The following is a 24631-nucleotide window of genomic DNA, read 5'->3' on the forward strand; positions in this document are numbered from 1 at the left end:
CCCCTCATCCAGGACGGCCTCCCTCAAGGACCTGGCCTGCACCCTCCTCAGGGCCCACGGTCTCTAAGACTCGGACATTAAGAGTACAGTTGCCCCACTCCAGGACCCTCGGACCCTGTCCTCCCGGATTCCCTAGGCCCGATGTCCCCCCACCCCTCATTGCCTCCCGAACTCGGGCGTCCGGACCGCCAGAATCCCACACCCCAGGTCCCTTCAGGGCCCTTTTAGCCCCAACCCCTAGCTCCCAGCCACCTCAAGGGGACCCCCCACTCCTTCCAGGACCCTCCCCTCGCGCTCACCTCGCTCAGGGCTGGGCGGACGCTCCGGGCCGCGGGCCCCGCAGCCGCATGACCGGCCCCGCGGCTTCCCCCGGCCGCCGCCGCCGCCACCGGGGTCGCCGGTGCCCGCGCCCCCCGCCCCCGCCCCGGAGCCCGGCGTCCCGGCCCCCTCCCGGCCTCCCACCCCCCACCCCCCGCGCCCGCGGCCTCACTCGGCGGACGGCGCCGGGAGCTGGGACCGGCGGCCGCTCATTGGCTACTGCGGAGGAGGGGAGGGGCGGGAAGGGAGGGGGAGGCTGCAGGGAGGGAGGGAGCTGGGCCTTGAGAATGGGGGAGGCAGGGAGGGAGAGAGAATAGAAACAGAGGCAGAGAGCCCGAGAGGGGCAGGGGCGCACAGAGAGGCAGAGAGACGGGGCCGAGGGTCCGGGACACACGGAGACCTCGAGGCTGAGAGATGCTGAGACTCGCAGGTCTGGGGACCAGGGGAGACACAGAGACGGCCTAGAAGAGACAGAAAGAGAGAGAGGAAAGGAGAGACAGAGATCAGCTCTAAGACCCCCTCTGTCCTCAGGCTCAGAGATTCCGGGGCTCTGGAAGTGGAGAGGCCAGAGAGACAGAGACAGAAAGAGACAGGAAGACGCTCAGAGGCCCTGGGCTGAGAGATGCTGAGACCCAGAGACCTTGAGCTAGGGAAAGAGGCAGAGAGAGAGAGAGACAGAGAGACAGGGGGGAGAGAGAGAGAGACCCTGAGAAGGAGAGAGCGCGGGGGCAATCCTGGGGCTCCCCTGAGGAGGACTGGGGCTCTGGCCAGGCCTGGGGCGGAGCCTGGGGTCTGGGCGGCTGCAGGAGGCGGGAGGGGGCGTCCCGGGCCGGGGTCCCCAGAGCAGCAGGCGGGCGCAGAGCGGAGCCGGGTCCTGCAGCCGCCGCGGAGCCGGGAGCCGGGCCAGCCCCCCCCCCCCCCCCCCCGCCGTGATGTCAGCGGGGCCACTCTTAAAGGGGCAGGCCGCCCGCCGAGGGTCGGAGCGGGGCTGGGGGCCGCGGGCAGAGCATGGGGGTACCCCCACGGTGCTGGGGGAGCCAAGGGGGTCCCCAGCATCCAACTGAACCGAGTCCCCGGAACCCAAGAGTCTGCAGAGACGAGGAGACGCCGGGGCTCCCCGAGGGAGCCTGCGAAGCTCTGGGGCTCAGTCCCCTCCAAACACACAGACACAGGCACACCATTCAACCGGCCTGCCCCGGGTCTGGGACTACATTTTCCATCAGCCCCGGCGGAGAGGGGCCGCACTTGGGGGAAGGGGCCGCCGCGGTGTCTGCTGGGAACTGTAGTCGGCTGGGACTTCTTTCCACCGCCCCCCACCCCCACCCCCCTTCTCCGCAAGTAGGTCAAGGCAAAGAGGCCCGGAGGGCGCGTCCGCCGGTCTTCGGCCTCCGTGGCTGAGTCTTAACCTCACAGGTTCTGGGTGTCTGCCTGCTCTGTCGTGGGGTCTCCCAGCGATCAAGTCTCCAGACCCCTCAACGGGAGGCTGGCCTGTCATCTCCCCGCTCAGGACTGCTTCCCCCCACCCCCACCCCCGTCCCCCGCCCCGCGCCACACTCTGGGTTTCAGTGTGTCTGTGAGCGTATGTGTTGCTCTGAGTGAGTATGTGAATGTTTGTGTCTGTGCTGGGGCGGGGGGCGGGCTCCACCGGGCATCCCCAGTGGTCCGCGTGTCCATTCCTACCTCCTTGTGCATGTGCCCACTTTGGGCCCTCGCGCCCCCCAACCCCCACCCCCTGTCTCTGCTCTTTCCCTCTCCCGCTGTGGGTCTGTTCTGCCCACTTTATGGGTCTCTCTGCTTTCCCTCTGTCTCTCTGCCTCCCCACCCCCAGCCTGTATGTGTGTGTGAGCGCGCACGCGCGCGCGTTTCCGTGTACGTTGTCCCACCTCCACACCCCGCCCCCCTTCCTTCTTCAAGCTTTAGAAGAAAACATCCCAACACCCAGCATCAGCATCCCAAATTTATTCTCCAGCAGCTGTGGCCGGGCGAGAGAGCCAAAGAAGAGGGCAGTGGGCAGGGGGAGGAGGACAGAGCCCCCCCCCCCCAGAGTGGCAGGCACGGGAAGGGGGGGAAGGGGAAGAGGGAGGGGAGGTGGAGGAGGTTCCGAGCAGGACTGGAGCCATGCACCTGGCAGGCGAGCAGTGACGGGTTCGGGGTAGGGGCTTCTAGAACAAAAGCTGATTGAGAACAGCTGGGGTAGGGATCCTTCATCCATCCCAGGAATCCCTAGAGTGTGGACGAGGCGCACGGGAGCGTGGGGGCACAGCCTCCCACTCACTCCAGAATGGGGTGGACGTCGTTGGTGGGGGGAGTGGGGGGCAGGTCAGAGGTGAAGGGTTGTTCTAGAATCCAAGTCTAGAACAGCCCACCCCATGAGACTATTTCCCAGAAAGAAAGGAGAAGAAAAAAAAAAAAAAAGGAGAGACAGAGATTCTACCAACACAGAGTCTAGAACCCCACGGAGTTGGGACCGTGGTGAAGGTTCTGGTAGCGCAGAGTCCAGAACACCAAGGTGGGTGAGAATCCCGGGCTCAGCACAGCAGAGTCTAGAACACAGTGAGGCTCCAGAGACTGTATGGAGCTTAGAATGCCAGGAACGCTTGGGAGGGGCATCTAGCACCCACGGGGCAGAGGCCAGAATGCTGGGGAGCAAGATCTAAATCGGAAAGGGGGTGGAGGTGGGGGTTGGGGGGGAAGGTGTAAGACTGGTGCGGGGAGGGAGCAATGGGGACACCTAGTGGTGGCAGGTGAGATTACATGACTGGCACCGGCGGCGGGCTGACGGGGTTGCGGGCGTCGGGGTGCACGAAATCCGGGTTCACGTAGGTGAAGCCTTGGAAATCGGCCTGGTCGATGCTGGCCAGAACAAGGCGGTCTGGGGGGGTCAACGCTGGCGCCGCCCGCGTAAAGAACTTGTCGAAGTTCTCGCCGCTGCGTCCACACTGTGGGGAGCACGGGGAGGGAAAGATGAAATTCCGTCTGCTCCTTGGTGTCCCTCTGTGTCCCCTGTGACCATGTCCTGTCTCCTCTGGAATCAGCGCATCCTCCGTGGGCTCTGCATCTCCCGTTGGGGCGTCTCCGCAGAGGGAGCCCCACCCCACCTCTACATATGGGAATGGGAGCTCCTGGGTCCCCCATCCCCAGGGACCAGGGTTCCCGCAAGGTGGCTAACCGGACGGGGTCTGAACGGAGGCGCGATCTCCAGTCGTTCCAGCCGCTCCCAGTCCATCCAGCGGAAAAAGCCATGAGCACGGATGGCGGGCTCCCCGTCCGGCCCTGAGCCCAGGCGTTTCGCTGGGTGCTTAGTTAGGAACTGTGGAAAACACAGAGACAGACAGACAGACAGGGTCCCGGACAGGGAGGCACAGAGAACGAGAAAGGCAGAAAAGCAAAAACAGCAGAACAGAGACACAGCATAGAGAGAGGGGGGAGAGATAGAGACCCAGGGCAAGTGCAGAGACCCAGAGAAGGTGGGAGATAAGGGGGGGGGGGGGGGGGGGGCAGAGATGCGGAAAGAGAGAAGGGTGGAGATCCACGAGACAAAACCCCAGAGAGGATAAAGACACAATATGAAGGCAGAGACTCAGAGAGGAGGAGAGTTCCAGAGAGAGAAGGACCCAGTGTGTGTGTGTGTGTGTGTGTGTGTGTGTGTGTGTGTGTGTATGGCAGTCGGGGGTAAGTGGGTAACAGATGCCCAGAGAGAGGGGGACACAGATACAAGGGGTTGACAGAGAGCCCAAGGGACACAGAGAAATGGTAGTGACACAGGAGGCCCCATCAAACGTAGATGGAGGCAGAGATAAGAGACAGAACCCAGAGAGTGAGAGTCAGAGAGAATGGAGACAGGAGCCAGAAACACAAGTGTGCTAATGCTCTTGGAAAAGCTGCCATAGGCTAGGCTCCTTATCCTGCATTAGCTCCATAACCCCAAGAGAGGAGACAGGCTCCCAGAGTGTCAGTGGCTTGCCCAAGATCCCCGGAGGGAAAGTGGCAGGAGTTAGGTTGACCTGATCCACCCCCTTGCAGAGGCAGGCCCTGGCCTTCCAGCACTCCCTGCAGTGAGCTGAGGGGTGGGTGCAGCAGAGAAGGAGACAGAGGCCATCATGGGACAGGAGGTGACAGCACGGCAGTCAGTAATTAATGTTCTAACAAAATCTCTGTATTACACTTTTCTAATGTGCACAGGGACACTGCCCAGGCAACCCTGGATGGCGGCGGTGGGGCAAATGGGTTGTGTGGAGAATCTGGGGGTCAGAGGGTTCTTACCCCCTTGCAGATGGCCACAGCTTCCCGGGAAAGTGACTTGGGGTAAGTGACGGTTTGTTCCATGATAGCCTGAAACAGCTCTTCCTCATCCTCCCCATCGAAAGGGGGCTGAGGGAAGAGAGAGGAGAACGTGTCAGGACTTGACAGACTGCCTTTCCCCACCTTGCAAACCCTCAGCACCCACCGTGAACATGAACACCCCCCTCCAACATCCTGAGGAAAATTTTGACCAAACCACCAAAGCATTCTCTCCCTTCCTCTCAGACTCTTGTTTCCTATCTCAAATGGACCTTGTTTCCTATCTCAGCTCTCTGCACCTCTTTGCTGTTCTGTCTTTCTCTGCTGTGCAAAATCAGCAGGGTGTTAATTAGACAATATGTCATTTAAATAGAAGACAGGAAAAAGTGCAGGAAAACTGTAAAAACATTCTCCTGGTTGGATGAGTGGCCTCCAGTCTTCTGGAATTAGGAGACACAAAAGCAAGGCAAGGATTCTTAATGTGGGCTCTAGGAAGTCTGTTTGTGCAACTGAAGGGGCCTGTGAGCTTGAATAGGAAAAAAAGCATATCTTTATGTTTAAAAATCACTAACTGCAATTTCTCATTCCCTTCAGTTATGAATGGTGGGCAAAAACCACAAACAGTTATGAAGTACTTATAACTTCATCACCAACAGGAATCACAGATAATTTCTTATCACATTAGAGTTGCAGATATCTCAAAATATTAGTCATCTCAACTTCAAGATTACTGGTAGACTTGCCTATTTACTTCCCATCACCATGAGATATCACTATTTAATTCATGAATAGGAAATCACATATACATCCACATCCCTATGTGTAATATTTAGGCAACTGTATACATTTAAATTAAATGTATTTAGTTGGCTGAACTAAGTTAAATCAAAATTTTAAAGTTTTGATAACCATATTTCAATATAAATGATTTCCTTTGTAATCCTATTATTTTATTTCATAGATTTAAACACATTATTCTGGGGTGTCTGGGTGGCTCAGTCAATTGAGCATCCAACTTTGGCTCAGGTCATAATCTCGCAGTTCGTGAGTTCAAAGCCCCTGCTTCAGATTTTGTGTCTCCCTTGCTCTCTGCCCCTCCCCCACTCGTGCTCTGTTTCTCTCTCTCAAAAATAAACAAACATTAAAAAAAAATTAAACACGTTGTTCTGAGATGGGGTCCTTGTCACCAAAAAAAATACAAAAAACAAAAAACGTTTAAAGAACCCCAGGCCTGGGGTGCCTGGGTGGCTTAGTCGGTTAAGCATCCGACTTTGGCTTAGGTCATAATCTCACAGTTCGTGGGTTCGAGCCCCCTGTTGGGCTCTGTGCTGACAGCTCAGAGCCTGGAGCCTGCTTTGGATTCTGTGTCTTTCTCTCTGTTCCTCCCCTGCTTGCACTCTGTCTCTCTCTCCCTCAAAAATAAAGATTTAAAAAACAAACAAACAACGAATTTAAAGAACCCCAGGCCTATGGGAAAATAATGCTTCAGGACCAAGGACAGCGCTATCCAGGCGTGATATTCCCAACTGCTTAGCACCCCTCCTTAGATGACAGACATCACTTCCTACCCTGCTCCTTTAAGATAAAGGCCTTGTAACAGGTGGCATCCCTCGCTGTGTTGCCTTTAGGCAGGCCAGCCTGTCCCCAGCTTCCCTTACCTGTCCTGCCAACATCTCATACAACAGAACCCCAAAGGACCACCAATCAACAGACTTTCCATAGGGTTGGTAGGCAATGATCTGTTGAGAGAGGATGGAAGGCAAGGTATCATGGTTTGTGCTTTAAGAAGCCTAAAACCCCCTCTAGCCTCACCCCCAGAGAACCCTACCCACACTAAGTGTTGTCAACACAAACTCTTCCCACTCAGAACACTTCAGTTCCATCTTTTTGGAAAATTCAGAAACAAAATTTTCCTACTTAGAATGTTCCTTTGGTCCCACATATGAAGATTATCTAAGGACCAAGTCAAAAGTTCCACCCAGCCAAAATATTCTGGTAACTAGACCCTCTCCTTACAATAACAGGTGCATGAGGGCTAATTTTCAGACACCAGAGATTCTTAAATCTGGATGCATTTAAGATTCACCTAGGGGGCTGTTCCCTAGCCCTAAAGAATTCCAGCCTCAATAGACCAGAGTGAGAGTCAGTAATATGTGTGTATATTTCAAAATGTCCACGGGTGATTCTGATTCCCAGCCATGTTTTGAAACCATTGACATTATTTGGGCATTAGCATTGAATCACCCAGAAAGATTAAGGATGACACTTCCTCCTTCCACTGAGAAAACTCAGGACACTCTATCTACTTACATACAGTCAGATCATTAGCTCCACCCCTTTAACAAAAAGTTCGAGTATATTCCACCCACCTGAAATATTCAGGAAATGCTTAGGGCTGGGGGGGGGGGGGAGGTGGTGGAGAGACACAGGCCCCACCCACTCAAGAGTACACCTTCTTAGAATAGTCCTGTAACAGGTGCTATTGTCTGAGAATTGTTACCATTAGAGAGGGTTCCACTCTTTTAGAACACTCACCCAACTCTCTGCCCACTTAGCCTGTTTAGACACCCAGCTCTGCCCACTTGGAATGCTAACACGCAGGCCTTTCTGCTCTGTTTGCTGTTAGATCACCCATGACTCATGCAAAGACCCCAGGGTTAGGGGGCACCTGGGTGGCTCAGTTGGTTAAGCAGCTGATTTCGGCTCAGGTCATGATCTCATGGTTTGTAAGTTAGAGCCCTGAGTCAGGCTCTATGCTGAGAGTTCAGAGCCTGGAGCCTACTTCCGATTCTGTGTCTCCCTCTTTCTCTGCCCCTCCCCCACTCGCCCTCTCTCTCTTCTCTCTCTGTCTCTCAAAAATAAACATTAAAAAGAAAAGACCCCAGGGTCAGCCCCCCGACATTCTGAATGTTAGACAACTGGCCATACCCACTCGGCGAACTTGTGTAGCACCAAGGACAGCCAAGGGAGGGTTACCTCAGGAGCTATGTAGTCTGGGGTCCCACAGAAGGTGCGGGTGGTGGTCCCAGGGAAGACGTTCTCCTTACACATGCCAAAGTCAGTGATTTTGATGTGTCCTTCAGCATCCAGCATCACGTTGTCTAATTTCAGGTCCCTGGGGGTAGGGGGTTGGATGGATAGGCATTGAAGGAAGGGTAGCGTTCAATGGGCTGGAGTTACAAGGTTTTGATCTTTGTTTTGTTTTTGTTTATTTTAGAGAGAGAGCACGCACATGTGTGAGCAGAGAAGAGAGGCAGAGAGAAAGAAAGAACCCCAAGCAGGCTCCACGATCAACGCAGAGCCCAATTCAGGGCTCAATCCCACAACCCTGGGATCATGACCTGAGTCAAAATCAAGAGTCAGATGTTCAACCGAGTGAGCCACCCAGGCACCCCTTTGTTTTGTTTTTCAAGTAAGCTCTAGGCCCAACGTGGGACTTGAACTCAGGATGCCGAGATCAAGAGTCGCATGCTCTATGCACTGAGCCAGCCAGGAGCCCCTAGAGCTGTAAGTTTGATCCCTTTCCCTCTAGGGGCCTGACTGCCTCCACTGAAAGGCCCAGACTGCTCACCGGTAGATGATGCCCTGATTGTGAAGGAAGAAGAGGCCGATGGCGATTTCTGCTGCGTAGAACCTAGAGAAGGAGGTGGGAGTTAGAAGCTCAAAGGCTGGGGTCCCCCTGGCCCCACCCCTCCTCTCTCAGCTGAGACTCACGCTGCATGGGGCTCCTTAAACTTGCCCAATTGCTGGATGTGGTACATCAGGTCGCCCCCGGTGACATACTCCATCACAAAATACAGACGGTCCTGCCAGAGAGGCGGGGTGCTGGTGCTTAGAGGGGGTAGGACACGTCCATTCCTGCCCACTCGAGACAAACTTGGAAGGCTCCAGATCCACCCAATCAGAACTGGGAGGCCCCAATGATTCTAACCCAGCCAGCTCAGAATCTCAACCTGACATATCCCCTATTACTCCGAACTGGTCCCGCCCTCTTAGAATTGAAGGCTGAGGCCCACCATTCCCTGGAAATCCTAAGGATACCAAAACCTCTTTCCATAGCTACTCACACACAAAAGCAATCCTGACCACCTGCTAGGAACCAAAGATTTTTTTTCAGGCCTCATTTGCAATGGATACTAATTTCTTTCTTTCTTTTTTTTTTTAATCCAGGAATCTAACTGTGCCCATCCAGAGCTTTTTTGAAGCACTCATGCCTTCTCAAACCTCTGAAGGTTTCTGGGGCACCTGGGTGACTCAGTCGGTTGAGTGTCTGACTTTGGCTCAGGTCATGATTTCACGGTTTGTGAGTTCGAGCCCCGCATCGGGCTCTGTGCTGACAGCTCAGAGCCTGGAGCTTGCTTTGGATTCTGTCTCCCTCTCTCTCTGCCCCTCTCCCACTCATGCTCTGTCTGTCTCTGTCTCAGAAATAAATAAGCATAAAAAAAATTAAAAACAAACAAAAACTTCTGAAGGTTCTGACTTGTCGTCCCATTCCTCAATCTTTGGGACACGCACCGTTTCTGATGAGACATTTACTCAGAATCCAAGAGTGACGACCACATTACTTAGCGCGCAGCTATTGGCACACCACTCACGTACTCCTTTACTCAAAAATCCTTCACTCAAAAAAAAAAAAAAAAACCCCCACCCACTCAAGACCAAGCTGGCTCAGGTCCCGCCTAGTCAGGATCCCACCCATCTGGCCACGCCCAGTCAGAGTGCGGGGGCGGGGAAGGTTCTTTTTGCCTGTAAACTCAGAATCCCAGAGCAGACGCTCGACCTGAGCCGGACTCCGCCCCCTCCTTCCTCACCGGGGTCTGGAAGGTGGAGTGCAGCTGGGTGAGAAAGTGGGGCCGGCCTCCCGGGCCTCGGCCCCCCAGGGCCAGCACGCGCTTCTCCACCAGGGTGCAGTCCACATCATCATCCTGGACGATCACGTCTTTCTTCAGGATCTTGATGGCGTAGAGCTCATCAGAGCCCCTGCGCTCAGCCAGCATCACCTAGCGACAGAGGCCCCAAAAGGCCCAGTCCATCATGGGCCTCCCCCATGCCCTCCCCCTTCAGAGACACAAAAAAATGAAATCCCAGGTCCTCCCCCTCTCTCTCAGGGACTGGGCACCCTGGTTTTGCTGACCACTCCCTCAGGGAAAGCATCAGAATCTTTATGCCTGTCCTCTCAGAGGCACTCAGGTGTCCCACTGACCCCCCTCTGGGGGGCTCAGTAGTCTAGTGTCCCTCCCCATGTACCTCCTTCCTAAGGACCAGAAATCTGATCTTTCCCCAGACATCTTCCCCTTCCCCCAGAGCCCCAGGAATCCAACCTTCCCAAAGCTGCCTTTTCCTAGAACCATGAGGAAGCTGAAGTCAGAGATGTGCAGACGTCCAGGGCTTGTCCCAAAGAAACAGCGTTTGGAGTCCGTGGGACTAGGGGATGGGGAGGGGATGGGAGAGGAAGAGGGACCCATCCGCACCCGCTGTGAGAAAGGAGAGAGATCCGAAGGTAGTCAGACCCCAGATGGGGACAAGGAGATGTCTCTAAGAGAGACAGCAGCCAAGAACGAAAGGGATGAGAAGAGAGGGAGAGAAAAAGGAAAACTGTCTCTGCACCCCCCGTCCTTGGCTTTAGAACTTGTGCTGATTTTCCATAACCTGGAGGGTTTATCATTTAACAAACACTCAGACAGATCACTCTATGCTGTTAGATAACCCTGTTATCACCACCATGCCCCATTTTAGAGAAGAGAAAGTTGGCACAGAGACACTAAATAACTTGCCCAAAGTCACACAGTAAATAAGCAGCAGAGCCAGAAATCAAAATCCATTAAAGCCAGAGACTGTGTCTCCCCCCTTTTTGCATCTTCAACATCACCCAGCACCTGAACACCTTTACCACTCCTCCCACCTGAGTCTCCACAGAGCCTCCTCCCTCTTCCCCCCTTTGCCTCCACCATCTATTCTCTACAAACAGCATTTGTCTTGTTCCGACCTAAACCATCCTAGGCCACCTTCGATGCTCCCACAGCCCACCGGTTTAAGATAAAATCCTTCCAGTGAAGGACAAGGCACGCTCCTTCCCTCTCTGGCTTAATGTCCTACTTCTTCCCACTCTCTCCCCCCTTCAGCCCCACTGTCTTCCTGGTGCTACAGACACGCCTCACCCGCTCCCACCACAGGCCTGCTCTTCCTGCTGCCTGGAAGGATTTCTAGCCTTCAGCCTGGAAATATGGTCTCCCTCTCCTTGCACTTCCTCTGGGGCTCCCCTCCCTAGGAAGCTTTCTCTGGCGCTCCCAGGCTGAGCCAGGTGCTTCCAATTCTCCCTAGTGCCTGAGGCTACTACCTCTATTACCAAACATCTTCCTTCCAGGAGAATGTCTCCATCTGTCACTTTCTCCTACTTTGAAATCGGAGCTCCCCAGGGAATGGACTGATTCTATGCCCAGAACAGGGTTTGGCTAACAGGAAATAGGTGTTGAGAGAGTGAGAAAATGAATGGAGGAGAGAAAGGCCACAGTGACAAATAGAAAAACTCAAAAGTTCAGTTCAGCAGTCACCTCCTCAAGGATTCACCCTCCCCCAGCACCTTCCCCCCAGGCTGGATGAGTGTCTCCTCCAGGCTCCTGGGGGAGGGGGGGGGGTGCTCTACCTCTAATGCACTACATCATCCTGGAATTTAAGTATCTGTGACTGTGTCTCCACCTTGGGGACTTGGTTAAGGGTCAGATTCACCTCTGGAATGCTAGGTTTACTCAACAAGCACAAGACCACCTCCAAACCTGTGCTCATCCCGCGTGTGTGGGTGGGAAAACTGATACCAGGGGAGGGAGAAGACATGGGGAGACAGACGTAGACCACAAGGGATGAAAATGTCTCCATTCCAGGCCTGAGCTTCACGCACCTCGTACAGTTCCAGGGGGTAGTTACAGGCCTGCGGGGAGAGGGGGTGGAGGAGAAAGCCAGAGTCAGAGCCCCGAGAGAGGTAGGAGGATGCCCTAGAGCAGGGGGTGGGGACTCCAACCCCCCAAGCCAAGGGGATGGATAGGAACTCTAATTCCCATCATACCCTGGGGCAGGAGTCCCCTAGAAAAGCAGGGGGAAGGGAGCGCCAGGGTCTTCTGGGAATTATAGTCCCAGGACCAGTGGACAACCAGTGGGTGCAGGGAGGGGGCAGCTCTGAACTGTGGGTGGCAGGGCTGGGCTCCCCCTGGGAGAAGTGGGGCCTGAGTACCTCAAACTTCTGGAGGAGGCTGCAGTTGTCAGCATCAGCCACTGGCACATTGTAATATTCGCCCTCCTCCTGGTTCAGTAACTTGTACCTGACATACAGAAGGAGACCAGAGTCGGGCAGGAGTTGGGCAGAAGGGGGGCACCCGCGGGAGAGGCAAAGGTATCAGAGGGGGGAAAAAGACACAGAGAGAAAGACACGGAGTGGAGAGAGTGGGATAGACGAGAGAGACACGGAGTGGGGGACACAGGAAGGGAGGAGGAGGGGAGAGGGATGGGGACAAGGGAGGGAGAAGTGCAGGGAGGCAGAATGAGGGTGGCCCGAGGAGGCTGCACACAGAGATGGACAGGCCAAGGCACAGCCTCCGCCCCCGCCCAGCCCTCACCAGCCGTCCACAGGTGCCTTGAGCAGCTCCGAGACCCCGAAGGACATGGCGCCCATGAAATCGTTGCGGGAAGTCCGGTCCCAGTCCCACACCTCCACGCTAAGCCTGCGCTCCACGTCTCCTGGCTTCAGGTTGCTACGGGAAGGGGGCGGCGGAGTGAGGGTCCAGCTCCCCGCTGCCTCTGCTCCCCATCCCTGGTGCTGGTGGAGCAGGCAAGCCCTTCTGGGGCGAGCTGGGGTCTGTTCCTGCTCTCTAAAGTGTCCTGTCGTCTCTGATCCTCCACGAAGGGGGTCTCCCCCAATATCAGGACCTTGAGTACATGTAGACAGCTCTCAGTCTCTCTCCGGTCCTCCCACATTCTTGGCTCCTTCCCATCCCTGTGTCCTGTCTTTTCTCTCCAGATCTCTCTCCTGAGTCTCTGTGCCCCCCTCCTTCCTCTAGGTCTCTGTCCTTCTGTCTTTCTGTTGATTGGCTTCTCTTTCTATTCCTGCCACCCTCCCCTGCTCACACCCACTCCCCATTCTGTCTCTTTGGGTTTGTGCCTTCTTCTGAGAATCCCCCCCCCATCTCTGTTTCACTCTAAAGTAGTGGGCTTTGATGGAGATTAAATGCACAGATATCTGTCTCTCTGCTTCTCTAACTCCAGCCCTCTCCCTCAGCCACTCTCTTCCCTCTCCCACCGCCTTTTTTTGGGATCCCCCTATCCTAACACCTCCCACACTTTGCTCTCTGGGGTCTTGTGGGCCACCAGGACCCTCCGATCATTCTGTCAGTCATCACAGCATCCCCTGCACCCGAAGCTCACAACACAAAGGTCTCGTTCCACACAGGGTTTAGCGTGGCTTTCACGGTCCGGGTCTTTTGCTTTGTCAAGTTCCGAGGGTCTGGGATGAGCTTCAGCTTCACGTAGGGGTCAGACAGACCATTGGGGTCCATTGGGATAAGGTTACGGGCCTCACCAACTGAGAGAGGAAGTGAAGGGGTATAGGCTGGATTAGAGATCCAGGAAGAGGCCCCGGAGTTTTCCCCAGTGGCAATCCCAAATCCAAGCGCCCAGCCTTTCTCCTGACCCAGGCATCCAGAAGATGAGGCATAAAGCCCTCTCCCCAGCCAGGGACCCAGAAATCGGGCCCAAAGCCCCCTCCTCCCTTAGGACCCCAGAGTGAGGACCCTGGCCACATCACCCATAGTAATCCCAAGCCTCCCTCGGAACCAGGTTTTTTCTCATCCCCCACTCCCAAGGACCTTGATCTAAAATGGCCATTAAGAGGCCCTGAAATGGGCACCTGGGTGGCTCAGTTGGTTAAGCATCCAACTTCCGCTCAGGTCATGATCATGGGGTTTGTGGGTTCGAGCCTCACATCGGGCTCTGTGCTGACAGCTCAGAGCCTGGAGCCTGCTTCGGATTCTGTGTCTCCCTCTCTCTGTCTCTCCCCTGCTTGCCCTTTCTCTCTGTCTCTCAAAAATAAACATTTAAACGGGGCGCCTGGGTGGCGCAGTCAGTTAAGTGTCTGACTTCAGCCAGGTCACGATCTTGCGGTCCGTGAGTTCGAGCCCCGCGTCAGGCTCTGGGCTGATGGCTCGGAGCCTGGAGCCTGTTTCCGATTCTGTGTCTCCCTCTCTCTCTGACCCTCCCCCGTTCATGCTCTGTCTCTCTCTGTCCCAAAAATAAATAAAAAACGTTGAAAATAAAATAAAATAAAATAAACATTTAAAGATTTTTTAAAAAGGGGCACCTGGGTGGCTCAGTCCGTTGGACATCCGACTTTGGGTCAGGTCATGATCTCACAGTTGGTGAATTTGAGCCCTGTGTAGGGCCCTGTGCTGACAGCTCAGAGCCTGGAGCCTGCTTTGGATTCTGTGTCTCCCTCTCTCTCTTCCCCTCCCCCTCCGCTCATGCTCTGTCTCTAATTAATTAATTAACTAATTAATTTTTAAAAATGGCCCTGAAAGTCACAAGTCAAGGCTAGAGTCCAGGCTACAGGTTGGAAGGGGCGTGGCTGGGTGGCGCTCAGCCTTTGCAGACGCAGGTCAGGATTGTGGGCGGGACCTTCCGGTTCGGCTGGGTGGGCCGCTCAGGTGCACCCTGCCCTTCCGGCGGGGGTAGAAGGGGAGGGACCGGACAGAGGGGCGGGGCCTCACCTGTGACGTGGATCTCATCCGCGGTCGGTGCTCGGATCTCCAGCTGCAGGCGCCCTCGGCGCTCCGTGTGGTCCACCCCGCACAGAGAGGGCACGCTGCGCACACAGCGGCGGTGCACGTTCATTTCGCAGCCTGGGGGAGGGGAGGGGGGGACAAAACGGGAGGTGGCACTTCTGGCCGCCCCCCAACTCCAGACTCCGTCCCCCGGCCCTACCCGGAACCCAGACACTGTGCTTTGACCCACCCCACCCCCCCACCCCCCGGAGCGCCAGGTTCGGCCAGGAGCAGCAAGCGTGGACTACTCACAGGAGCATTTCATGCCCTGGTGCACCAGCCCATAAAGAAGGGAGCCACAGTGGTCGCAGAAGGTGGGGCTGCTGTAGCTGTGCAGACGGAACTTGTGCTTGTTCCGGGGGTCCTGGGGGCCGAGGGGAGACATCAGAGGGGGTAAGGACAGAGAGAGAGAGAGAGAGAAGCCCTTTGAACGCTTCCTCCTTCCGCCTTGCTCTCCCAGTCCTGCTCCTCCTCACTCATTCACGCTACAGTATTTATCGAGTGCCTGCTGTGTGCCAGGCACTGTTCTTGGTGCCAGGACCAGCCGTGAACAAAGAAACAAAAACTGCTGTCCACATGGAGTTTACTTTCTAGGGAAGGGAGACAGAAAATAAACACTGAATAAATGAAAGAGTATGATGCATGGTAACAGGTGCTCTGGAGAAAAACGAAGCAGGCAAGTGTCAGCCAGGGGTGGGGGCGTTTAAATTTGCATAGAGTGATCAGGGTGGGCTTCGCTAACAAGGTGGGATTTGAACAGAACCTGAAGGTGGTGGCGGCTCCCATCGTCCCATAGTCCCTATGCTCCACCCCCCTCCCCAAAGCTATTTTCGAGCACTTGTGGGCCACAATGAACGCCAGATCCCTCACTGTCAGCCTCTGTCAATGTCTGCCCACTCTTGACCTGCCTTCTCTGAGCCCCTTGTGAAATGGGGAATAGAACCTCTCCATTAAAAGGACCCCTCAGTTAATGAAAGACCAAGTGTCGGGGTGCCTGCCTGGCTGGGTCGGTAGACATGTGACTCTTGATCTCGGGGGTTGTGAGTCTGGGTCCCACATTGGGTGTAGAGATTACTTTAAAAAATAATAAATTTGGGGGCTCCTGGGTGGCTCAGTCAGTGAAGCATCTGACCTTGTCTCAGGTTGTGATCTCACAGTTTGTGCGTTCAAGCACCTCGTTAGGCTCTCTGCTGTTAGCATGGGACCCTTTTGGGATCCTCTGTCTCCCTCTCTCCTCTGCTCCTCCCCCACTCATTCTCTCTCCCTCTTCGATAAATAGAACTTTAAAAATTAAAATAATAATAATGATTTAAAAAGAAGAAAGATTAAATGTAAACTGCATAGCAGGGCCTGGCATGTTAAATGTGTTAAGTACGGTTATTCTTACTGCTGTGGTTACTATTAGTGATTTTATTGTGGTCCTCACATAGACCTGGGTTTAAATAAGGGCGAGGCCATTTACCAGCTGTGTGATTTGGGGCAAGTTAGTGCCCAATTTTGAGCCTCAGTGTCCTCCTCTACCCAGTGGAAATAATCTAAATCTTGAAGCAATGCTAAATGTCCAGAGTGCAATTAAGCATGAATTTAGGACACCAGTAAGACATTCCTTCCCCACCCCTGGACATGTCTGAGTGTTAAATAAGTTGGTATTTGTCTTTTTCTAGGAATGCATTGCAAAAGTTATGATAGGTGATGGGGCACCTCAGTGGCTAGGTCAGTTAAGCATCTGATTTCGGCTCATGGGTTTGAGCCCCGCGTCGGGCTCTGTGCTGACAGCTCAGAGCCTGGAGCCTGATTCAGATTCTGTGTCTCCCTCTCTCTCTGCCCCTCCCCTGCTCACCTCTCTCTCTCTCTCTCTCTTAAAAATAAATAAACATAAAAAAAGAAGAGTTATCCGAGGTGAAAATTCAGGATATTCTTGGGCTTTTATTTTACAGGTTTTTTTTAAGTTTATTTAAGAGAGAGTGTGTGAGCAGGGGAGGGGCAGAGGAGAGGGGGGAGAGAGAATCCCAAGCAGGCACCACACTGTCAGTACAGAGGCTAATGTGGGGCTCGAACTCGCAAACTGTGAGATCATGACCTGAGCCGAGATCAGGAGCCAGATGCTTAACTGACTGAGCCACTCAGGTGTCCCCTACTTTGCAGCTTAGTGGGGACTCTAATTTGAATGACACTCAGGTGCGGTGATCTCTTTCGATGCTCCCGGCCTCTAAAGCCTCTAAAGATCTTCAGCTGACCCTAACTCAGCTGCACTAAGTGATGGTCTACATAACAGCCCTCAGCAGGACACCGGACACAGACACACAGGCTCCACCACTCCACAGAGAGAAGCCCTTATTATTCTCAAGGTGAAATCACTACTAAAAAGGAGACAGGACCACAGCTCCAATTAGATAGATTAGCGTCCACATTTTGACTCTGCCCACCATCTAGCTCTGTGGCTCCCCCCCCCCACCGCCGCTTTGCAGAGACCCAGCCATCCTCCCTATAAGATGGGTCCATGAGGCCTCCCTGAAAGGGGTCTACAGGAAATCATGCTTGCCAAGCCTTCACCATTTCCTTAGCCCTTGATCCACGTTACTTACAACAAGATCAAAAGCATTAAGAAGAAGAAGGAAAAAAAAGCTGGAGTGATATAGAGGAAGACCCCTCTTCAGTTTTTGCCTCTGTTTCTTCATGGGATATAGTCATAATTCTACAAGGATGATAACGGATATATTGTCTCTTGTCATATATCAGGTACCGTCCCAAATACTCGACTCATTTAGTCCTCAAAGCAATCCTGTAAGGCAGGCATGATCATCAGCCCCTTCTATAGATGAGGAACTGAAGGGGTGCTCAATATATGTTCTGTGAAATCACATTCTCTATGCAAACTTCAATTTTCTTCGCCTAACCAGCTGGCAAAATGTCCCATGGACTTCCGTAGATTTCTCTCTCCCTTTCTGTCTCTCTCTGTCTCCATTTTTCATTCTCTTTCTCCATCTGCTAATCATAAAACTATCTCCACCCCTCTGTCAAAAGCTGGGCTAGACTCTGAAGTCACTCGGCTTCGTTGAACTATCAAAACAAGCCTGGGGGGGATGGGGGGCAGTGCCTGGGTGGCTCAGTCAGTTGAGTACCTGACTTCTGTTCAGGTCATGATCTTGGTCATGATCTCCAGGTTTGTGGGTTTGAGCCCCATGTTGGGCTCTGTGCTGACAGCTCAGAATCTGGAGCCTGCTTTGGATTCTCTCTCTCCCTCTCTCTGTCCCTCCCCCACTCATTTTCTCTCTCTCTCTCAAAAATAAATGAACATTAAAAACAAAAAAAACTAAAAACCAAAAAACACAAGCTTGGGTATGTCTAGATTAATGCTGTCCCACCCAATAGCCACTAACCACAAGTGGCTATTTAAATTTAAATCAATCCTGGGGCGCCTGGGTGGCTTGGTCGGTTAAGAATCCGACTTTGGGACTTCGGCTCAGGTCATGATCTCACGGCCCGTGAGTTCGAGCCCCACGTCGGGCTCTGTGCTGACCGCTCAGAGCCTGCAGCCTGTTTCAGATTCTGTGTCTTCCTCTGTCTCTGCCCCTCCCCTGTTCATGCTCTGTCTCTCTCTGTCTCAAAAATAAATAAACGTTGAAAAAAAATTAAAAAAAAAATAAAATAAATTTAAATCAATCTGGGGCGCCAGGATGGCTCAGTTGGTTAGGTTAAGTAAGGTCTGACTCTTGATTTCAGCTCAGGTTATGGTCTCAGTTCATGGGTTCAGGGCCTCATGTCGGGCTCTGCACTAAGAGTGCAGGCCTGCTTGGGATTCTCTCTCCCCCTCTCTCTCTTCCCCTCCTTTCCTCATATGTGCATGTGTTCTCTCTCTCTTTCAAAATAAATAAACATGAAAAAAATTTAAAAAATAAATTTAAATCAATTCAAATTAAATGGAATTTTAGATTTCCATTCCTCAGTCATAGTGACCCCTCTCAAGTACTCCTCTAGCCAGCTATGCGGGGCTGGTGGCTGCCATATTGGACGGCATAGATAGAGAACATTTCCATCATTGCACAAAGCTCTATTGGTCAACACTAGACCTTCAGCCCCATTTTATAGAGGGGAAATTGAGGCTCAAAGAGAAGAGGCCCCAAGCCAGACAGAAAGTGAAGGGGCACATAGGATCCACTGTTCTTGTAAGTGGATCCAACATCCCCCTGATGTGAAGGGTGAAGGGGAGGGAGGGAGACAGAGGTGTGTGTGTCTGTGTGTGTTCATGGGGGACCTGTAATGCACATGTGTGTGCTCATGGGGGATATATACACACACACACACACACACACACACACATATATGCATATGCACATGTGTGCACGTGTGTGCATGAGAGATCTGTACTTGCACATGTGTGTGAATGTGCATTGCAGGGTCTCTCTGGGCCTCCCTCTGGGCAACTTCTAAGCGATTCTCCATATCTACCATTTTCTATTCTAGCTTCTCTCTCTGGGTATCTGCAGCCCTGTCTCTCTGAGTTTCTTGTCTCTGTCTGCCTCTCTCAGTCCCTGTGGCTCGCCTTTTCCTTCCGCCTGCGTTGCTGTCTCTGTTCCAATCCTCTGTCTGTCTGTCCGTCTCAGTCTCTCTGTCTGTGTCTCTATCATTATCTTTTTCTGCATTTCTGTGATTCTGTCTTATCTGTATCTGCATCAATAGTTGTCTGTCCCTCAACGCTCTGTTTTTTTAAATCTCTTGACCCCTGGATGACAGCCCATCCTCTCCAATGTTGGTCTTTGGTCCCCTCACACCTGCCTCCTCTCTGTCCCCCACCTATGTCCCCAGCCTGTCTCAGCCCCTCTCATTTCCCCTTTCCAGGCCAAGGGCAGGGAATCTGGGCCAGACTAGCTCCCCCTATCTCTCCAGCCCCCCTCCCCTCCCAGCCTTAAAAATAGCAGGAGAAATTGGGACGGACGCCCAGGGGGTGAGGGCGGGGGTGCGGCCCAAGGAGGAAGAATCAGGTGTCCGGGCACTCACATCCGTCTGGGGGCCCTTCCCAGCGCCTGGACACTCGAAGGTCACAAATTCGTGGCATCGTCGATGAACCACAAAGCTGCAAACTGAAGGTGAGAATCATAGAGACACAGAGACAGAGAGTGAGCCTAATGGACAGAAAATCAGAGAGAAGGAGACTCCAACAGAAAGAAAACCAGAGGGGGGGCCCCAAAATAGAGTTCAATAGAGAGCAAATCAAAGGAGAGACCCCAACATGGAATGGGGGAGAAAAACCAGGAGACAGAAATTCAAGAGATGGACCCCAAAACAGGCAAGAGAGAATCACAGAGCAGAGAGAACCCAGTGCCTACACACAGCCAAAGGGAGACACAGAGACGCAGAGACGGAGTGAGGACGACAGAGAGACAGGGACACAGAGAAAATAGGATCCCGTCGACAGAGACAAGAAAGCAAGAAAAGAGCAGGCCAAGGAGGAGGGAGAAACGGAGAGCTGTCCTCTCATAGAACGGAGAGAGCAGCAACTTGGGCAGAAGTGAGTCTGGGGGCGCCATTGCAGCCTCCCCCTCCCTGACTCACTCTGTTCTCAGCAGTGGCAGCTGGTGCTTTAGGACTCGCCCCCCTCTCCCGCCCCCCAGAACTGCCAGCCCCGCCCGGCCCCCACCCGCCCATTGGTGACCCCGCCCGGGCCTGCCCCTGCCTAGGACTGTTGCTGTTGTCATGGCGACAGCAGCTTGAAGGGGGGGGGGGCTCTGACTTCGCATCTCCAGCCCCCCCCTTTCAGCTCCCCTTTTCCAAATCTCTCTGTTCCCATGGCAACAGATTCTCCAAATATCTGTCCCCACCTGGAGCCGGCCGAGGGAGGGGCCCCCAGCACCACCTCCGCGGTGGCCCCGCCGTCAGAGCTCCCTCCCCACCGCAGGCTGTGTCTTTGCCACACCCCCCGCCCCGGGCTCCCCCGCGCCTCTCTGGGGACCAAAGAACACGTGTGTCAAGCCTCCTGGGCCGTGGGTCCCCAGCCTCCACCCTCCTGAAGGTCCCAGGAGTCCAGATCCCCAGCTCTTACCTTGACATTGCAGGCCTTGTTTCCCAATGCCCCTGCAAGATCAAGGATCAGAGGTCAGTGCAGATAAGGGTACCTGGGCCTCCCACCTCTGCCGGCCACACTGCGTCTGACTCCCTCCTGTAGCAAGACCCCGGAGTCGAGCCCCAGCTGCCTCGTTTACTGGAACCCAGAAATTCTGACCTCCAGCCTTTCTTCTCTCAGACCCAGGAACCCAGGCCCCCAGTCCTTCTTCTCTCAGACCCAGGAGCCCAGGCCTCCAGCTCCTCCTCCCTCAGAACCAGGAATCCGGGGCCCCAGCCCCTCCTCCGTCAGACCCTGGGGTCCCGGTCCCCAGCCCCTCCTCCCTCAGACCCAGGGGTCGGGGTCCCCAGCCCCTCCTCCCTCAGACCCTGGGGTCCGGGTCCCCAGCCCCTCCTCCCTCAGACCCAGGGGTCCGGGTCCCCAGCCCCTCCTCCCTCAGACCCTGGGGTCCGGGGCCCCAGCCCCTCCTCCCTCAGACCCAGGGGTCCGGGTCCCCAGCTCCCTCCTCCCCTAGGACCAGGCGCCAGGGTTGCAGCCCTCTCCTTCCCGAGCACTCCGGGTCTGGGGTGACAGGAGTCTCTATCCCTCGTTGCCTCCTCCCTCAGGCCCCCAGCCCCTTCCCTCACCAGATGAAGTCTGTGCAGTGGCTGCAGAAGGTTGGTTGCTTGAAGAAGCGGGCGGTGAACTTGTGGCTCTTGACTTCGTGGACCACCTTCTGCCTCAGAGCCCCCTTTCTGCAAAACAGGGGCCGGGGTCCCCCCTCTGAATCGCCTCCGCCGGGGCCCAGGCCTGCCATGGCCCCAGGAACGTAGCAGGGACCAGGATCCCGCCTTGCAGGGGCAAACAGGTAGACGGGCGAGGAGCCGGAGACTCGGGAGAGCACTGAGCCACGGGGAGACTGCGAGGAGGGAAGGAGAGGGGCGAGGCACCTCCAGGCGCGGAGCGCAGGGCAGGGAGCGGCACCCCGGGGCGCGCCCGCTCCGCCAGGGGGAGCGGGCGGGCAGGGCGGAGAGCCGAGGGCAGGGGCGCCGAGGAGCCCGAGGCAAGGGCGGCGGCGGCGGCGGGAGCTCCAAGCTCAAGCACCTGCTGAAATGTGGGAGCCCCGGCTGGGGGGAGGCGTTGCCATGACGACCGAGGGGCGGGGTTTCAGCTTAAAGGCGTCCCTCCGCCCCCCCCCTCCACCCCACTCCCGGAGGCTCGGGACAAATGCCCTCCCCGCTCCCAACACACGTGCGCACACCCGCTCCGGGGGCTGGCTGGAGGGAGGGGGGCATCCTCTGAGAGGCGCCCTCCCCGCCCCCCACCCCTCCTCCTGTTGCCTGGCCGGGTCCTCCTCCCCACCGGGGGGGCCTCGGTGGGCCCGGTTAGCCCTATGAGACGCCACCCGGATCTCGGGGTTTCTGACTGTGTCACTCGGCCTCATGACACGAACTTTGCCGTCAGTGCTGGGGACCCAGTGCTGAACGGGGAGGCCTGGTGTCTCACTTTCTCGTCTGCTGCTCAGGCCTTGATTTCTGTCTCCCGGCCTGGGTCTACGTCTCCCTCTGGGACGATCTCTTGTTCTTGGTCTCTCTGTCTCTGCTGCGTGTCTCCTTTATGCCTGTCGCTCGTCCTGTGACCCTCGCTGGGTCTCGGGGTCTCTCTCTTTCTCAGAGGTGTCCGTCTCACTGTGAATCAGTGTCCCTCGGCCTCTCCCTGCAGGTCTCCTAAATTCCTGCTTCTCTGTCTCCCAGAAGCTCTCCCTCTTCCTGACTCTGTACGTCTTTCTGGCCCTGTGACTCTCTCTCTCTCTCAATCGGGGACTCAGTCTGTGACTCTGTGGGCCTCTGTGTCTCCCTCCCTCTGCGTCTTTCTCTTTTGAGAGGCAATCTCTGTCTCCCCCACCCCTTCAGTCCTTGCTGTCTCTCCCGCTCTCCCACTGTGTCCCTGTCTCTATAAGTACTTTTGTCTCTGTCTCTGCAAACCTCGCTGACCCACTCTTGGGCTCAGTCCCACCCTCTGTCGCTGGGGGTCTCTCTCTGAATGAGTTCATTGGTCTCTCTCCTTCTCCCCCTCCCCCCCCCCAAACGCCCCCCACCTTTCTCACCCTCCCTGGCTATGAACCTCTCTCTTCGTCTCTGGGGGTCTCCCCCTCCCTCCACGTCTCTCCCCCTCTCTGGCTCTGGAAAACCCTGTGCCGCTCTGTCGGTCTCCTCCTGTCTCCCGTCCGTCGCTCTGCCCGCGTCTTTGCCTCTCTCAGGTCGCGCTCCGGCCCCGCCACCCCCACCCCTACCCCCAACTCCCGTGCGCGTCCGGGTCCCGGCTCCCGGAGACCCGCTCTGTTGCCAAGGGCAACCACGGCCCTCCTCGGGCTGCGGAGTGCAGTGCATCCTGGGACCTGTAGTCTGAGCCTGCGGACCGCCTGTTGCGGCGACGCGGCCGAGAACTTCGTTTCCCGGCGTGCCCCGCGATAGGGGGCGGGGCGCCACGGGCGGGGACCCGGGGAGCCCACCACACCTTCTCTGGGAATTTTGGGGGTTCGGGTCGGGCTTCCCGAAGCCGAAGAGGAGGTGAAGGAATCCGACTCTCCTCCTAACCCCCCCAGATATGGGGGCGTTCTGGCCTTGCCAGCCACCTCCAGGCGTGCGCCCTGCCCAAGGGCAAGTGTAGGGGTGGGAGTGGTCCTGGAAGCTGACCTGAGAATCCCACCTTGGTCTGCTTGGCTGCTTTCCTCCATCACCAGCACACCACCCCCGGGGTCTGGAGCTGCTCTCTCTGGTGCCTTCCAGAGTGGGTTCAAGCATGGGATGGGGTGGGGAGGGGGCGAGACGCCCTTGCAGGAGGCAGGCATCGGTGTAGGTCGGAATTCTGGGGTGCACGCTGCACAGATCAAAAGGAGACTTCTCCTGGCTGGAAATCGGTGCGTCTGTTCCAATTAGCCTTTCCCGCCCTTCCGGAGGGGGGGGGGGGGACCCCTCCCTCCCTCGGAGTAATTCGTTTGCTCTTTATCGAGGTCTTCTGTGGAAGGGTTGTCAGGGAGCTTAGAACTAAAGGAAAGAAGGAGCTGATGATGGCAACGCAGGCAGGGTCAGATCCTGAAGGCCCAGACTGGAGCTTTGGTATTACCTGTAGGCAGTGGGTAGTAGGATGTGGAAGGATTTGAGCAGGGGAGGGCAGTATCAGACCTGGATGCTACAAGCATCCCTCTGGGGCCAAGGTGGGCTAGGGGTGGGCTAGTCAAGGGGGAGGCTGAGATGCTAGTTCAGGAGAAACAAAATACCTGAGCTAGGTCAGGAGCCTGGAGAAGGGGACAGTTGAAGGAAGGACAGACAGTGGCTGGTGAGCCACTGACAGAAGTCGGTGAAGAGCCAGTGCCTGGGTTCTCAGCTGTAGGAGCCTGTTCCTGAGATTGGAAACCTGAAGAGTTGATTTTGGAAGAAACATTGCACTCAGATGGAGACACTATTTCTGAGGTGCTCCTGGACTCTGAGGAAGGATAAATCTTGTCCGTTTCGATCCTAACTAGTTCTGGTTGGAGAGAGTAAATTGGGAGATTCAAAGATAAAGATGTCCCCTTCTGGGGCACTTGGGTGGCTCAGTTGGTTAAGCGTCCGACTTCAGCTCAGGTCATGATCTCACGGTTTGTGGGTTTGAGGCCCGTGTCAGGCTCTGTGCTGACAGCTCGAAGCCTGGAGCCTGCTTCGGACTCCGTGCCTTCCTCTCTTTCTGCCTTTCTCCTGCTCCCCCCTTCTCTCTCTCTCTCAAAACAAAACAAAAAGAATAAACATTAAAGTTGTCCCCTTTTCCCACCAGTCCTAAGAATCTAGTCCTTGCCCTCTCTCCTGGAGCCCTCCCCAGTAATAAAGCAAGCACAATTTTTTTCTTTTATCTTTATATTGATGTAAAAAAAAAAATTATGGATGTGGGAATAGGGCGACGGACAAGTCTTCCCTCTGTGGTCGACAGAAGGGACCCATGGGGACCAGAAGCTCCAGGGAATTAAAAAAAAAAATAAAATATATATTTATACATTTATATATATGACGTTATGCATGTGAGTCCCAGAGAAGCAAGGAAGCAGCTACAGGAAGCGACTAACACACAGAAACACACCTGTGTGTGTGTGTATGTGTGTGTGCACCACACTCCAAGTAATGCAATCCCTCTAAGGCAACAGCAACCCCGCCCC

General features: G+C 55.0%; 1 protein-coding gene across 4 annotated transcripts; it reads right to left on the reverse strand.

Moving 5' to 3' along the window:
• Positions 1-2220: 2220 nt before the first annotated feature.
• On the reverse strand, positions 2221-24631 carry PRKCG (protein kinase C gamma). Of its 4 annotated transcripts, XM_049621380.1 has the most exons (19): positions 23152-24631; positions 21090-21197; positions 20443-20474; positions 19401-19483; positions 14655-14766; positions 14349-14480; positions 13012-13168; positions 12207-12341; positions 11825-11912; positions 11495-11524; positions 9921-10073; positions 9411-9599; positions 8314-8405; positions 8171-8233; positions 7576-7714; positions 6258-6338; positions 4582-4689; positions 3488-3628; positions 2221-3257 (listed from the first exon to the last, which is right to left on the reverse strand). In XM_049621380.1, the coding sequence occupies exons 1-19, from the start codon at positions 23244-23246 to the stop codon at positions 3069-3071; spliced, it is 2127 nt and encodes a 708-aa protein (XP_049477337.1). In that variant the 5' UTR covers positions 23247-24631; the 3' UTR covers positions 2221-3068. The 4 variants fall into 4 exon arrangements, with proteins under 4 accessions (XP_049477337.1, XP_049477339.1, XP_049477338.1 ...); XM_049621382.1 differs by lacking the exon at positions 9921-10073; XM_049621381.1 differs by lacking the exon at positions 23152-24631 and having other exon boundaries at positions 21090-21582.

This window comes from Panthera uncia (genome assembly GCF_023721935.1).
Source record: "Panthera uncia isolate 11264 chromosome E2 unlocalized genomic scaffold, Puncia_PCG_1.0 HiC_scaffold_19, whole genome shotgun sequence".
Classification (NCBI taxonomy): domain Eukaryota; kingdom Metazoa; phylum Chordata; class Mammalia; order Carnivora; family Felidae; genus Panthera; species Panthera uncia.